Here is a 17613-nt window from a genome sequence, read left to right as displayed (position 1 = left end):
TGTACATCCCTCGTTGCTCAAGCATATGTTGCACAGACTAGGAAGTTGGTAGGTGCCTGAAGACACAAAAAGCACAAAGGTCCCAATTGCACAGTTGACTTTTCACCTTTCTCAGAACTCTGATAGACCAGTGCTGTTTACAATGAGTGTCTGGCAAATGTTTGCGGTGTCAGCTATCTAGGGACGAAGGCTGGGGAGCCTGCCAAGTGGGAAATCAAAAGGCCTGTCTCTGTCATTTTGTATTACCAGTACCAAAGGCAGCGTTGGCATCTCTTGGTAATGTAGTACGATGAGGCAACACCATATTGCATTATTGCGAAGGTGGCCAGATCTAGTAGGGCTCACATCTTGCCTACTGGCCGAGCTCTCTCAGTGCAGATGGAACTGCCAGTTACCGAGGGTCGAGTTGTAGATCCTACTGGGAGAGGGCACCACAAGCACAACCCTCAGTTAACTCGGGTCGTCTACGTTGGCACCCTCAGATTTCACAGGAATGAAGCTACAATTTCACGAGCTAAAATCCACCACTGAGCTTGGCCTTCGGCGAAAGTTTTAGAAATTGCTGCATGCAGGTGCCAATTTTTTCCGGCCTATTTTACAGTGAGCCTTGGGGTTTATGACATCCTATATTACCTAGCTGTCACATTAGTTTTGACACTAGCCCTCATAAAATGCCAAGGATGCCTCAAGCAATACCCCTTTTTATATGACATAGTAGTATAGGAAAAAAAAAAGGCTAACACACACATGTGGCCATGTTCCAAACGAGTAAACAAAAACTTTAATTGCGCACCATATAAAATGTACTCTTAAAAGTCGTAAAAGAGCCGCGCAACACCGTACCGGATTCCAAATGCCAAGAAACTGGATGCAACCTGCAAAGAGATTGAAACCAATTAAATGCAAGGTGAAGTATGATATATTAAAAAATAATAAAGAAAAAAATTGACCAGGAGATGGGGGCATGAACATTAAGGAAAACATGAAAGGATTAAATGGCATGTAAGACTGTCTACAACATGTGCCCCAAAACACTGGTTTGTGGTAACAGCACAGAAGGTGTCACTTCACCTAGTACCGTCCTACAAAGATCCCGCGAAGGCCACCTCGATCGGTAGCCCTGTATTTCTAAAAGAATGCTTACGCACGTCCAGCTGAACACAAAACCCTGAATTACCAGCATCACCACTATGGTAGGTTGCAGGGTCAAATTAGCACCTCAACACACCATTCTAGACCTCTCTCTGTACGCACGTCCTGAGTACAGTTGCAGAAAGGGGCAACTACCGCTCAATGACCTTGGTTTTATATCACACTTCCATGGACTATACCTTCAAGACCAAGTACTCCTGTGTGGTATGGGGTAAAGAGAAGCGCAGGCCCAGGGAGTGCAGAATAATGGCTGCTGCCCAAAATTACCATTTTAATGCCTGTCCAAACTGGGATCGTGAGGAGACACGACTCTGGCAAAAATTGTAAAAGCTGAAGCGTCCTGCAGTTTGACGTCTGGTTGAACACCACCAAGCCAAAATCACGATTTTCCTCTTCGCTCCCTCCGCTTTTCGGAGATTTCGGTGCTCGTCGGGCCTGACGTCACACGCCACCTGCCGGTGCTGTCCATTTGTTCTGCTGGGCCCTCATATCCTTGGACGTGTTCCAAAGTTAACTAGATTTTACTCCAGGGTGAAGGGTTTTGTACCTTTGCGTTCCAAAACCAACCCGCATCCAGTGTCGATCTATCTGTGTTATCAGGTGACATGACCCTCCCTAGTGACTCGGATCTATTTGGGTAATATTTCAAACACAGCCATTCCCTTTTCCATTTTCGGGACCTGAAGAGAAGCGGAGGCCTTGAGCGATTGACCGACAGTCAACAGAGCTTGTGAGTGGCTGTCTAGACCCACGCGATGAGCATGCTCAAGGCCCCCGTTGAGGGCATGGGTGAAATTTGACAAAGGGAACTTTCCTCCCGGCAAATAAAACAAACAGAAGCGGATTGCCATATGACTTATGCCAGAGTCATGTCACCTCACGATTCCTATTTGGACAGGCCTTTAGTCTACTCAACACCCCGATGATCACACATGGCTTGGGCAATCTTCCCGCCAAACAGACACCACACCTGACCTGACTTGGGCCTCACACCCATGCAGTGTCACATGACAATTTCACAATGACCTCATGGGGAGCGATCACTTTCCGATAGTTACCAGGATCAAAATCTGAGGCACACGTGGACCAGCAGCAGGTAATTGCACATCAAGAATGGTGTTTCTGGCACACTGGGACAAATATCGCCAGTTACTAGAGGAGACATCTCCCAGTAGCGATATTGCACATGTACCTCGACAAATACTTGCTGCCAAGCAACAAGCCACCTGGCGCATCCGAGTCCCGCACCACCGTCCAGACCCGGACAAGCATTTTATAACGATCTCGAACCACAGACTGCACCTATTGGCAAAGTAGTGCAAATCTAGTCACAGACATAACCTCAAAAACAAGTTGAAGATCCTCCAACGGCAAATAGAGGACCAGACCACCACCCTTACCTCTGAAAAATGGATAACCGTCTGTGAAGGCATTAACGGGAATACGTCTATGCACCGAGTTCGGGGGATACTACGCTTCCTTGCAGGACAAACCAAAACATCCAGTGGAGCAAGTTAGAATTCCAATTGGATCCAATAAGAATTTTTGACTGGGACTGGTCTTGTTTTGCAAGAACTCAAGGCAGCCATCACGTCCCTGAGATCATCCGGCCATTAGTCATCATACGCTGGGTCCCTGCCTACAGTGGCATACCTGGTAACGAGACAGCCCACAGGCTCGCGCTCACACATCCCCGTTCTGTGCTAGCCATGGGAGTCGTCTTTTTCCTTGTCTCTAGTTGTCCCCTCCCAGATCATTGCTGACCCCTGGCACGACCTGCGCTCTATGAAATCCAGGCGTGCCACCTGCCTCTTTATGGCTGCTAAGCCACTATCCATCCGCACCATACCCTTTTCCCATCTCTCTTGTAGGGAAGCCATTCTGGTTCGCAAAATTTAGACGGGGACCCTAGTGACACCGCATCTTCTGCAATGGTTCCACGGGAACGACAGGGGGAGAGTGTCATCTACACCTGATACCTGCTTAAGCTGCCAGTCCAGGGCAGACCTGCTCCATTACCTCTGGTCCTGCTCGCGGTATACTGCACCCCAAAAACGGGCTTTGACATCCAGTACCCTCATCCCTGCACATCTGGGCCTGTCCTGACACCACCATCCCAACCGAGCACGCCCTAGAAATTTGGCGGGGTTTGCTCATGTTCTTCAGAGACCCAATGGCTCCTCAATTGGGGAGCCATCTCCTTTCCATGACCGGGAGGATGCAGCCACCCCACCCTCCCCTTCAACAACCACTGCAGTGTCACTGCAAATATATGGTCATTAGACGTGTGTTCAATTTAATTCATGCATGCAAATCAATACCTGCAAGAGAATTTTAGATCAAGTATAGACAAAAAGTGCTAGCATGTACACATGAAACACGGTTAATGGAAACAAGTGAGTAGCAGTTTTTATAAATTTTATTGTTAGAATTAAAAGGCCATGGTGAAAACTATTAGTGTGGTGGAGGGTGTCCATTCAGGTCAATAACGTAGCCGGAAAAATTTTGTGTTGGCAAATACCATGTCGAAGCAAAATGCCAAAAAGCACCAATGTTATGTCCATGCTACCTGTGTAATGCAACATATAAACCGTTCCAATAAAGAGCTCTTGGCAAGGGTCATCCCAAATGTTTGTGCAAATACCACGTGCGTCAGTGGCTTTTTGAAGTGACGAACAAACACATGCTGGGTTTTGGATTTATAAACACTGGAAGTATGTATAAAACAGACCCTTTCCAACAGTCAGAGGCCCCTCGTGGCAGTCGTCAAAAGCTCCAATATTTTCACCTGGATGGCGGTGGTAAGAGAACAAAATCACCTAAATCAAGCACCCTCAACTCCGTGAATGGAAGGCGACATACAAGGATTAACTTGACAGAATCGATTATCCGTATTTTGGCTTTATACTCTCGGAGACATTAGCTTTTTTTGGTGTGGAAGGAGCTGCGCAATGTCGTCATTCGAGCGGCAGGTTTGGCTCTGGACGCAGTGGGTATACTGACATTTGAAAAGGGTCTATTGTGGGTGCAACCCTTGCAAACATTCACATGCTGCTGGGTGCAGAATGCCCTCCACAGCATGCATTTTTAATGTCATTTAGCTCACGTATAATATTAGTCGAATTCATACTTTCGAACTTCGGTGGTTTCTGAGGTTACAAGGCTGGCCTTGACATCGAATTGGTCAAACCAACTTGGTGGCTCCATAATCTGGCGATAATTAGCAAGAATGATATAACTTTTTCAAAAAATTCGGGCAATCTAGATAGCCGCTTTTGTTGCTGCCACAACCATGGCCATAAGACATTTATGTTTATTCTGGTGCATGATACTTTTAATTGAAGGAAACCAGTAATTGAAAAGTATCTCCAGCCCCCCAACAGTATTTAGACATGGAAATAAACGCAGTTCGTTTATTGACATATTTGTGTTCCGAATATCTAAACACAACATCGTGAAATCCTAGAGCAGAATGGACTAAAAAACTGAGCATGACTTCTGTGTAAAATTATATAACAATTTTGGACATCTTGACTTTTTTTTTTACATAAATACTAATTAGCAAAACAAGAGAAAATCCACATAAATAATTTTTGCTCAGTTTCGGTCCCACTTTTTAGAGCGCAGCTCTTAGGCGCCCGTTTCCGGCTAGAGCGGCGTCGGCGTAACTGTAAGGTCACGTGACCCGTCCCAGGTCACGTGACCCCCCCAAGGTCACGCGACACCCCAGGTCACGTGACACCCCAGGTCATGTGACACCCCAGGTCACGTGACCCCCTCCTGTCACGCGACACCCCCAAGTAACGCGACCCCCCTAAGGTCGCATGACCCCCAAGCGAGCGAGTGGTAGCACGGTGCCATCAAAGGGAGCCCGACCTGAATGAGGAGCAGGATGGTGGTGAGCCTCCTCTCGTGCAACCTGCCCGTGAGCACGAGCACGAAGTTGATGAGGGTGAAGTTACTGCACTCCACCTCATCCTTGTGAGGGCCCGGCACCTCGGCGTAGCTGACGAGGCCCAGGCAGCGGTAGACCCGCACTATGAGCAGCCCCAGGGGGCCCAGGGAGGACAGCCGGAACCGGACTGTGCTCACCTCCATCTTGTCCTCCCCCGCATTGTACCTGGGATGGTGGAACCAACTCTGTAGAGCAGTAAATCGCCACACTGACACAAGAGAGGGTGTCCCTTTTATCTGCGTCCACGACCGAAGCCTGTAACGAGACGGACCGTTGCTGGGCTTGCTCGCATTACTAGTACGTAGCACTTGAAAAATCCTTGAAATCGAGAGGTCAAGTACAACCTCTCATAACTAGGAAATGGTATCAATATCTAAAGTAGTAAAATTGTTACACAATAAGGTCAGTAAAGAAAAAAAAATGAAAGATGTTTACAAATTTCTGTAATGCGAAATTAGAGTGCAGCTCATGAGGAGAAGGAAGGGGTATAAATGGGAGGGTATGCCCCTCCTTGTCCCCTTCCTCTTCTTTCCTCCAGCTAAATTTAGCTAAATTTAGCTGGAAAATTGACACGTGAACTCAAACACCAATTAAACTTCTTCACTAAATTTAGCGGGGAAAATGACATCACATGACTGTGTGTCACGTCACCTATAAACAAACTGAGTTTCCCCGCTAGATTTAGTGGGAAAATTGATGTCACGTGACCTCAACAGCAATTCAATTCCCCACTAAATTTAGCGGGGAACTGAATTGCTGTTGGGGTCACATGACATCGATTCCCCGCTAAATTTAGCAAAGAAATGAATTGCTGTAGAGGTCACATGATGTCTATTTTCCCTGTTAAATTTAAAGTGGTTACGCCGACGGCGAGAGCGACTGCGACGCCGCGAAACACAGAAACAGGTGCCCAAGAGCTGCGCCCTAAAAAGGAAATCTTTCAAAAGATACAGCATGGTTACTGTACAAGCATCTAAAAATCCCCGTACAAGGAAATTCACCCCGCTACATTCACAGTGATGTGATTGGTCTGAGTCATTTTGAAGCAGCAAAACTAATTTTTGTAGCATGAGCACATTTCATTTTTATTAATACCAATGCAAACATTATGTTAAGAGTAATGTTTCGACCTGTCCACCTAAAAGGCAATGTGTACATTGCCTTCTAACCTTACATAAAACCCTTTGTTAGCATCAATTGCACAGCAGGAGTCCCTCAAACACAAAGCTTTAGTGTTCAGCTGCGTGTAGAGGCACCAGACAGGGTGACAAGAAGGTGAGTGGACAGCACAAACTGCTTTAAATGGTTATTTTAGGTACTGAATCCCACTGATATAGTGCAACATTATTGAGCACATAAATTAATATTTCCTTCAAGTCCTTCAAGTTCAAAGTATCCTTGCATCTCGAATTGAAAAAAGTACCGTCAGGATACCGCACTCTATCATATATATGAGCCAAAGTTGTATTCAGGAATTGTGTCGTGCCTCGCTTTGGAAGAGTGCTTTCCCCTTGAAGAAACACTGAAGAAAAAAAAAAATATTTTTTTAAACAGTGTGGTTATTCGCAACTCCAACGACCTATAGGTGGCGGGGCGGTAGTTCCAATATGGCGGAAGAGACGGGGACAGATTCTCCAGGATATCCCGTGCGCCTGCTCGCTGACGCTGTTCAGCGCGCTAAAAACGATTTATTTGTGTACGAATGCGAAGCGGTTAAGGAGGGATCATATAACATGTGACGGGGATGTTGATGCACGTTAAGAAAACGAGCATGCTGTTATTTAAAAGTTGCAGAAACCTCAAAGTGCGAAGCTTTGTGGTGAGCGAGCGCGTTTTAGGCACTGGCCACGTTACTGTTTGTGGCAGAATATTTTTGAGGGTGATGAAGATATGTTTGCGCTTTGCCTGGCCATTAGTGCGTTAAAAAGAGAGCCGCGAACGCTGACCGTCAAGGTTCGAAAGAGCAGCGCTCACAGTATTGGTGTCTTCGCGTCACAGCCTCACAACTCGCTGCTCACCGTCTCGGTTTTAGTGTATTGCAACACGTAATCAAACTATTGTATGGTTATTGATAAAACGTTTGTTACCGCAGGCTACCGTGCGGTGTAGCACTCCAACCGTAAGCTCGCGCTGCGCCTTTGGAGCACAATTTTCAGTGTGCGCCAGGGGCGTTGCCGTGCTCCTCACTCTAAAAAATAAAAATGTTGGTGTCCTTACACCGCTTGTCACATATACGACACTCCAAAACTTCATTTCGCCGTGCAGCCCACTGATGTCAAACTGACGGCCCCAACTTTTACGAGAGGCTTGATGACAGCACAGTACAAGATATTAAACAGCTAAAATACGCATCAAAGGGTAACGAAAAACAAAACAAAAAATACCGAGGTTCTGCAGTAGGGCCGAAAAAACCCCCGATTCCTTTTTTTTTTTAGTCATTTACGCTATGCAAAAGCTGCCTATTAACATAATCGGCGTGTTTAGAGATTTTATTTATTGCTCTATCATAAAAAAAATATTTTAATATACTGTGTATTTGTTGTACCGTGTTATTTGCTGCATTGCCGTCCCTCTGACCAAAACTGCGCGTTCTAAGCTCTCGTCACAAACGGCTGGCTAACACACACGCACTTAAAATGCTTCGAGCATTTCTTTATTTGCTTTGTAATTACCTGAAAGCAACTATGAGTATCCTGTCTTTTTAAAGTGTTTGGAATAAATGGTCATGTTCCTTGTAGCGGCCTTAAAACGCGAACCCATTCCCGATTTGTATTGCTCGACATACCGTTGCGCGACGAGTTTTCTCTTACTTATGGCAAAGAATAGACTTTCTGTAGACTGTACTATAGAGTTCTTCATTATTAAGGGGAGCGTTTTCCGTCACGTTGAGCACAGATTGAGCTGGCGGCCATGCACAAGACCAGAAATCCGCAGCGTATGCGATACACGAAAAGTCCCTAATGAAATTAGACCTGCCGGTCCTTTGTGCAAGACTGTTGCAAGGCAGAGCACAAGAATTCCTTTTTTAACGCGCTAATTTTTCTTCGTTAAAACGGCTTCACGCATCAAGGCCGACAGTCCCTGCCACCGTTTCCGAGCCACCGTCGCCGCTGCCGTCCCCGCTCCTCTGGTTGTCCATTCGTCCGCGGGAGGGCGAGCGGCACGCTGGAGTCGCGAATAACACATGCATCAAAAAATTAATTTTACGCAAAAATTTTCTTTTTTGTTAGACCAATATTGATGGCGCGAGATTTATTTTAGTTAAGTCTGAATTAGGCGCGCAAAGCCCATGACGTCATGGAGGTGTCAAACTCTTTCCATCTCAACGAGATGGTCATACACTCTCTACACCTCAACGTGATGGACACAGCTTCTCTCCTCCGGGTGCTCAAAATGCCGAGTAAGAAAACAAGGGAAAATGAAGTGACTACCGACTAAATTGCGTCTCTAACCGTGAATATTGCCCTAAAAGAATTTGTTTTTACATAAAATTTATTTCTTGACACGTGTGTCCCAACTACTGTTTAAAAAAACCTTTTCAGTGGTCCTTTAACATGGGGGTGCGCTGTGGCAAAGCAAGACATGCAAAATCGCAATGCCTACTCTGCGGTTTTCGCTTCTCTGTAGTACACGAAAGCGCGGTGAGAAGTGCACTCGACGAGGCCAGAATGAAAGAGACGACGAACGTGAGAATTATTGCAAAAGTTTCGGATACTGTCAGTCTTTCATAAAAAATGCGATTGATTAGTATGGTATTTGAGACGATAATGAAAAGTTCTGAAAACTCGCATAAGCATATCCTATTGGACTGGCCGGGCAACGAGGCCTGAGCTATTATATTTTCAGTATTATTAAAGTAAAATGAAGTTTTGGCACAACGATGGTGAAAATTCGTCACATTTTGGTAAAATGTAGCAGGATGTAGCAGGGTAAGCACTTCGGCTCAGTTTGGCGCGATTGGCGCAGCAATCGCATCACTGCATTCATGTTTTGTTACATGAGGGAAGGCCCCAAAGCTTGTGTTTTCAATATGAATATGAAGGCTAAGAAAGATGGGTTTGATATGAAATAAATCACATATTTTGTACCTGGCAATTAAGAAATAAGAGCATTGGGCATTTTAACTGGGTTGGGAAAGGAAACGAAAAGTAGGTGAAAAAAAACATGGAACAGATGTTTCAATGGCAACTACATAAAGTAAGGAGGGGAGAAAAGGAAGAAAGGAAGAATAAAAGTAAATGTGCAAAGCAAACCTAAGCAAGTATTGAATGCCAAAGCTCTGTCTGCTGGTAGGAGAGGCCCCTCTTGGAGAGAAGTACAGAGGGAGACATTTTAGTTTGAAAAATTTGAGCCAAAGGCAACCCGTGAGTTTGTGTTGCCACATGATCTTGCACTGCATAGCCGTGCAACCAATATATCTTCAGAATGATGCTTAACCTGCCGACGTCCTTGCACATCTCATCAGGCAGCAAGGTAAGGCATCACTGACTCGTGCTCCTTCGGCTTGGAGAGCTTTCAAGCGCACATCACTCACCATCACTCAAAACACGTCCCATTGGCTAAGACGTATCACATCAAAGCAAGGCATTAAAAGTGTCACTCTCATCTCTAAAAGATATTTAACTGTCCACCTCGATGAGTAAATAATCCAATGCAACTTGGATCAAGACCTATGGTATAAAAGCATCACGCAAAGAAAAAGAAAGCTGAAAGAAATATTTTTGATGTATAACTAAATAACAATAAAACTAAAAAGGCAATGCACCTTATTATAAGTTTGAAATAAAAAAATAAATGTAGCTATTTAGGCAAAACCAGTTTTGAAGCATGTGGTTGCCATGAAGCCAGCAATACCTGGTGTCATTATATGCTGATCATTTGTTAAAAATATTCGCTCGTGTTGTATTAATCAAGCAAAGCTGTGGGCCACGTCGAGGAACTTCAAAACTCCACCGAAATCGCCGCGACAACTGACGAATCATCGCCGCCTAAGCAAGACATTTCGCCGCCAGCGCAGCTCGACATCGACCCGAAGCTTCCAGGCCCGAAACGACGACAGCTGATTGACCTCCTCGCCGAATACAGCGACTGCTTCGCAATGTCGTCGAAGGTGCGCCAAACCACCGTTGCGGAGCATCGCATCGTCACCGAGGACGACGCACTCCCCTTGCACCAATCGCCTGGGCTACTTGGGAAACAAAGAGCAGCCATGAAATTTTAGCACGTCATATTTTAATCTGATCAGACGAAAATAGTGCAAAACGTCTGGTGGCGCCCCAGTGTGTTTGAAACGCGCAGCTGGCGGTACAGTGGTGACATTTTATTGTCCGACTTTGTGATTGGCAGCGTTGGCAAGAGCCGTCAAAATTTGTTTTATGAGGGCTAAATAAAGTGTACCACTTCAAGAAGTATTGTTACTCTTCCAAAAAGTTGTTTTTACTTAGCAAGGAAGGTTAAAAAAGAGAAAGAGATGTTTCAAATGTGCAAAAATAACATATAAAAAAAAACAAAAAAAAAACACTCTTATTAAAATGCTTGCTTCCCAGCACCGGTGGCAATGGGACCTGTGAACCGGTTTCATGCGAGCGCCCCATCAGCCCTATACGGGAATCGCCATTTGGGATGTTTATTTCTGCCATTTTAATCTGCTGCTCTTGCCGTGTGTTGTTTGCTAGCCATTCTCACCGGTCAGTTTGGTGCCCTTGTGTGTTTTTGTTTTGGTTTCCACATCAGTGCGCTCAAATGGATGAGCCAGTGCATGCTACTAGCGCTACCCAGAGAAGCTTCATAGCTAACGAGCTGGACATGCTTGCTCGAAATGCCGGCAAAAGTTTGAGGCTGGATGACGTGCCAAAGGTAGAGTTAATTAGAATTCGAGATGACCTCATTTATAAGCCATGTATGATCATTTGCTAGTTGTATGCACCAGCAGCCGTCCCCACTCAACACAACAAATGCTGAGCGTCGATTCTTCCGAACAAAAACCGGCCAGCGGATTTGCGCTCAGCTAGTTCGACGGGCGCGGTATAGTGATCTTTTTCCGCCGACATTTGTGTGACATTCGGGTGAAAATACAAATACTCGTTATCCACATCATTTGCTTTTTTTTTTTTTTTTTTAACTTCTCAAGGTGCAGCCAACCCCAGACCCAAATCACTGCTTTGATTACACCGATTGTATTGGTAGAGCAGAGTGGGGAGGAAAGGGACGGCAGTAGGAGTGGGACAATGGATATATTTCTTCACTGCAAAGCTCCACACATATGACTTCCTGCTCGACAGTGGGCACCTCTATGGTGGTTGACCTGCTCAGCGTGGTCTTCCCGTTGTGAGTCGACAATTGCCTTTTCGTCACTCAAAAGTAAGTAGTAGACATTCTTTTTGCTTGGTTCTCGAACCGAAAAGGTTTGACGGACGGACACCTGTAGTAAATTTACCTTGAAAAGATATGCCGATAAGGTGCTTTAGTCCACTGCTATGTTAAGCCTAACGCCTAATGGTGCTGCTGTAGGCATCGTACCATATGTAAGGCAGTTTGGAAGGAACGGGACAGCGAGGTGGAGGAAGGTAAGGGACACTCTCCCACTACTCCTTTCGTCAAGACTGGTACTTTAACTCGCAGATCAATTAATTCATAATACATGTGAATTATCTTCTGATTTGTTTGTTTTGAATTTAGGCGTCTAATTATTAGTTTTTTTTTTTAAAACTTGGACTGCCTTGCGAGACCTCAGTGGCTCTCTAATAACTTTTTTCTGAAACAGCATGCTCTTGTAATTGGAAACATGTTTTACATATAGTATATGTCTGTGTGAGAATAATTTATTTAGAATTATTAAAAAAATAACTCATATGCAAAGTTGAACTCATTATTACTGAAATAGGGTTTATTTATTAGTATCTAATTCATTCCAATTTGCCAAAAGATGCCAAGGAAATGGAAAAAGAAACATTCCGAAAGGGCTCAAGCCTCAAACAGCATGATATCTGGGGTAGTGCAGATGGTGTGCAACGAAAAGAAATATGGGAAGTGGCACGCGCCCTACAAATATCAAAATCGTCACCCGCTCGACATGTAAAAGAACATGAGTCAAGTGGTGAGAGTGACAAGCCCAATCTTGTCTGTGGAATGGCCTTCACAGCAGAGAATGAAAAACATTCAAGAGACTACTTGCTTAGAGCAAGTAAGATGCACTATGGTCTCACAAGCATGCAGGTTCAGTCACTGGCTTACCAGTACGCAAACGCCTTAAATAGGAAGTGGTGAGCGTCGTGCGGAATCAACAAATTGGCTGGCAAGGACCGGTTTATGGGCTTCATGAAGCGCCACCCTGAGCTGTCACTTTGATCCCCCAAAGCTACTAGCCTTGGACGAGACACAGGCTTCAACAAAAGCAATGTGGATGCTCCGCAAACTGAAGAGACTTTACGGTCGCTACAAATTAACTCCTGACCGCATCTCCAACTGCGTAAGACTGGATTTACTACCACACACAATCCAGTAAAGGTTGTTGGATTACGTGGAGAGAAGCAAGTCGGCCAAATGACATCTGCAGAGCTTGGTGAATTGGTCACCGTACTGTGCACTGTGAATGCTATAGGCAAGCCCATGCCTCTGGTTTTCATCTTCCCAAGAGTTATATATAAAAATTTCTTTCTCAACGGTGCTCCAGCCAGAAGTCTGGGTTTATCCAGTCGATCAGGATGGATGTCCGTGGAACTGTTTCCACTGGCACTTGTGGGGAGGATTACCAGTCCTCAAAGGGGAAATCGATGCCCGTCCCACCGCGCAGCCAATGGCTACCAGTGAGGGCGGTTGCCGTGCCAAGTTCGCCAACGCCATGCCAACAGCAATGATCCTGGTATCCAACAGCATTTATTGGGAAACAAAGGTCCCCAACAAGACACTGCGGTCAAGCGAGCCGTAGACACAGCCCGCAGCGTCCACTGACCTGAGAGCCAAAGGGGTATTGCAAGCGGAGTCATTGCCAGTGGGCCACGCTACCCGTCATCGCGCAGGAGTTTGGGCCAGGGCTCTCCGCAGATGGACATCTACTAGGAGGAGTGGACGCCGACTGTCAGAGCCAGGATAAACGCTAGCGTTGAGCCATCGTCGGTCGGACGAGCTTGTACGCCACGACTCAACCCGTCGCCGAAAGTCCAATCCAGGACTTCTCGACCAGAAGGCCGTCCACTTGGAGGAGGGAAGGCCCGACTCTCTCGCGCGATCTCACTGGTCCCTCGAAAATGGGAGACGCACGGAGGAGTGCGAGGTGGTAGGCCAACATGGTGGCCTACGCTCTCGCACTCTCCCTGACACAAAAAGGAGCGAGCAGGCTTGAAGCCAGACGACTCTGGCTAGAACGTCCGCTGCTTACGCCTTCTCGGGGGAGGGAAACCAGTGGTTCCCAGTCCCCCCCCCCCCCTCCTTAAAACATTTGGCACCCCTTTCGGCTCTCAAACCCCCAAAATACAAGACCTCCACGCTGACAGCACGGGTGCCAGTCGCGCTTACAAATACAACATCTTGAGTCGGGGGCCTCGGCAGCCCCCGGAACCGCTGCCGTAAATATTCAACGTACCGGACTTCACGACACACTGGAGGGGCGATGCAAGCCAGTGCCGTCGAATGAAGCCAAGGAAGTTCCTCGTCAGACGAGGAACTTCCTTGGCTTCCCTGTAACTTTCTCTGTACCAGGGACTTAGATGAGGTGAGGCCAGAGAAGAAGAAATAAAAATAATGTGCCTCAGTCTGCTCCCACTTTCGCACCGCAGACTTAAACCAAAAATCACAACATCTCCACGCGGTAAATGGTGTTGATTGGGGCAAAGCTCTGGTGGTGCTGATGATACTGATTTTATTGTTCATAGGTAGTGCTGATAGTGCTGATTTTTTTTTTATTGCTCATAGGTAGTGCTGAGTTCTGGGTTGCGTTTCGACTTCATTATTACTGCTTTATGGTCAGTGAAATGCAGAGCCAGTGGTTCTTCTAGCGGATCAACTTGGATCCGCTAGAAGCCGTGGGAATGCATCTCCACTGCTTAAGTCAACGGTCTATGTCAGAAAGAAAATGTGTTGTATGGAACGTGGTTATATACGCATTTGAGCATTTGACTGCAGCACCTTATCGTCTATAAATGTTGAGCCAATGCATGCAAAGTTTAAAGCGATTATATATGCATTTGATCGCAGCGCCCTCTCCTGTATAGACGTTGAGCGGCTACATGCAATGTTTCATCCATGACACACAGATGGGATGGCAATCAATGTGAGCACGGACGCCGGACGGATGGACAAGGCTAGACCCTAAGGAGCTTCGCCCCTAATAAAAATAAAATGAATTGGATCCCTGGATCAAGTGGAAGTTTCTGGAACTGCCAATTAGAAGTTAGTGGGAATAAATGAAACCAGTAAATGGGTCAGCCAATGGAACGGCCAGGGAAACGCCAACCAGTAACTTCCTACAATGCTCAACTCACCTATCCAACTCCGCTACTAAGACACGGGCGTGCCTCACAGTGGGTCCGACGGTCACTGTATGGCAACCATGAACCACACAGCCCCGTCGCAGTGATCAGTTTTATATCTCTCGGCTCCCCTGGAGACCACCCCCGCGGGAGCCAAGAGATATAAAACTGATCACTGCGACAGGGCTGTGTGATTCATGGTTGCCATACAGTGACCGTCAGGCAAAAAACGACTAACTCCGTAGAATCTTCCAGCTGAACACATCCCTAGCGAAGCGCAAGAAACGTGGTGGCTAAAAAGCCACTCCGCCTTTAGTGCGTTGTGCCACTTATAACACTAAGGCGTTAATTTCGGAAATCAGCAGGAGCTCAAAGTTGTAAGCAAGACAAATCTATCCCGAAGAAAACCCTCCCAACCACAATACAAGTGGAGTACAGCACGTGCGCCCACAGTATGAAAACTGCTTCTGGACGCCGGCAGATGCATGGCCTACGGTTCCCGGAGCCCGTCTGCAGCATTACGAGCTATGTGGCGACGTTAGTGGCAGACGCATTGCCCGACTTTTCCTGAGGGTCCAACAACTCAATGTCAAAGAAACGCACATATTTACAAACTCAGACTGTTCCGCTGACCCGCAAGAAGCTCTTTGCTGCTAACAACATTCGTTGCGAGGCCCACAAGGGTCAACGCAACGTGATTCCCATGGCACAAAGGGTCTGAGGATGCCACCGGATGCGGCAACGCTGTAACTAGGTGGAGGTTGGCAGCGGAGTCGGCAACTGTCATGTAGTGGGGTGACTGTAGCTAGCGACGCGCATCACCAGAGGGGACAGGTACAATCATAGAATTTCAGGAAAGGCAAGACTACCCCCCAGAATCCGTTGTCAAAGTGTCTCCTGCACCAAGACACGAAAAGAAAATGAACAAATCGTAATTCACTCTTGTTTCCGGGTTGGCTCTTGGATGTGGTTCCCAAATCCGGACACCCACGGGATTCGCATCATGGCGGCACACAAAGGGAGCCAGCATTTCCGAGGAGGCTCCGTCATCCTGGCATGGAGCGGCGGAGCAGTGCCGCAACAACAATAGGTGCCATGGCCCCATGTTGGGCGGCATTTTGTGGCGAGGATTATGTACCTTTACATCCGGGGACCGGTGCTCAAACGCGAACCGATGCTCGTTCCACTGCGCAACCAACGGCTACCAGCGAGGGCGGTCGCCACGCCGGGTTCGCCAACGCCATGCCAACAACGATGATCCCGGTATCCAATAGCGTTTATTGGGAAACAGGGGTCCCCAACAAGACACTGTGGTCAAGCTAGCAGTAGACACAGAGTGCCCGCATTGCCCGCCGACCTGAGAGCCAAAGCAGTATTGCGAGCGGAGTCATCGGCAATGGGCCGAGTTCACGCCGCTACCCGTCGTCACAGGAGTTCGGGCCAAGGGCTCCCCGCAGACAAACGTCCACTAGGAGGAGCGGACGCCAACTGTCGGAGCCAGGGAAAACGCTAGCGTTAAGTCATCGCCCGTCGGACGAGCTCGTACGCCGCGACTCGACCTGTAGCCCAGAGTCCAATCCAGGCCTCCTCGACCAGACGGCTGTCCACTCGAAGGAGGGAAGGCCCGACTCTCTCGCGCAATCTCGCTGGTCCCTCGAAAACGGGAGGCGCATGGGGGAGTGCTAACTCCTCCATGTGCCTCCCGTAGGCCAACATGGTGGCATACTCTCCCCGACATGATACGGAGCGAGCAGGCTCGAAGCCGGATGACTCTGGTTGGAACGTCCACGGCTTACGCCGTCTCAGAGGAGGGAAACCAGTGGCTCCCACACACTAGAACACATTATAAGACACACAAAGTGCTCAGAGGAAGACCCCATCCTCTTAGGTCTCGACAATCACAAAAGTTATGTGAGCATTGGCGTTATCAACAAAGCAAAAGAGAGCGGTGTCTGCCTCTTTACATTCCCCCCTCACTGCAGCCATTGATTGCAAACTCTTAATGTGTCGATGTTCGCACCATTGAAATCTCAATACAATGCGGTGTGCAACGAGTGGCTGTTAAACAACTCAAGGAAGACCATCACTATTCACAGCGTTGGAGAGCTTGTGGGATCTGCGTACACGTCAGCAGCAACACACCGAAGAACATAATTTCATGCTTTCCAAAGACCGGTATTTGCCCATTCAACAGCAAACCCTTTACGGATGAGGACTACTTTGTTTTCTGTTACAGACCGACTTGAGGCACCCTCCAAGAAAGTAATACCGCTCCAGAAACAGCTATCATCATGAGTGATGCAAGCGGTTCACGTGATTCTCTCGCTGAGGTTTCATGTGCCGACACTTTCCTCAACACAACTGAAAGCAGCAACAATCTGGGTGAAGCCGACATGTGCAAAAGCAAGGAAGCAGCATGCGCAGCAACTAAGCTCACAACCGCAATTCTTCCCAGCAGCAGTCATCCTTATCCAAAGGCTGTACCACGCAAAACAGGGCAAAGGGGAAGGAAAAAAGGGAGGACCAAAGTGCCGACCGATACCCTATAAAACTTGCTAATGAACAAGAAACCACTGAAAGGATAAAAAGAAAGAAGCTTCAAGAAATGTGACAACTGTTTAGGGCGGAGGGGACTGCTAAGAAGCATCGTAGGCAAAAAAAGGATGATTCGAGCAGTGTCCAGCTTTTCAAGTGATGACAACTGTATGACAGTCATTCAGTATGATAACCCTGAAAGTGACGTGTCTTTTAGTGGCAATGGGGATCTCAAGCTCTTAGAAATTAATTGGCAGACTGATGAGGTCAAACTTGCAAAAGATGACCTCATCCTTGTGAGGTTTTGTACCAAAAGATCAGTTATGTCTTTCACCGGTAGAGTTGAAAGTACTACTGGCAACTTTTATTTCACTGTGAACTTCATGCGGAGGAAAAACGATAGCTGGAAATTCCACTTTCCACTTCAGGTAGATATAAGCACCGTACCAAAGATCGACATTGTGTCAAAGTTTCCAGAACCGCAGTTTGAGGAACAAGACGACT

At 46.9% G+C, this 17613-nt stretch overlaps 1 protein-coding gene across 1 annotated transcript in view; it reads right to left on the bottom strand.

Annotated features, from left to right (window-relative positions):
- Positions 1-750: 750 nt before the first annotated feature.
- LOC115318922 (UDP-N-acetylglucosamine--dolichyl-phosphate N-acetylglucosaminephosphotransferase) overlaps positions 751-17613 on the bottom strand; it is a 39501-nt gene continuing 22638 nt past the window's right edge. Inside the window, exons 7-8 of the mRNA XM_029978691.4 lie at positions 5029-5272; positions 751-875 (exon numbers count right to left, since the gene is read on the bottom strand). Coding sequence (XP_029834551.3) covers positions 810-875; positions 5029-5272 — 310 coding nt within the window. The 3' untranslated portion in view covers positions 751-809. The remainder of the gene's footprint in view (positions 876-5028; positions 5273-17613) is intronic.

The sequence above is a fragment of the Ixodes scapularis genome, unplaced genomic scaffold, assembly GCF_016920785.2.
Source record: "Ixodes scapularis isolate PalLabHiFi unplaced genomic scaffold, ASM1692078v2 PGA_scaffold0__279_contigs__length_252992795, whole genome shotgun sequence".
Lineage (NCBI taxonomy): Eukaryota > Metazoa > Arthropoda > Arachnida > Ixodida > Ixodidae > Ixodes > Ixodes scapularis.
This window is presented reverse-complemented; position numbering and strand designations above follow the sequence as displayed.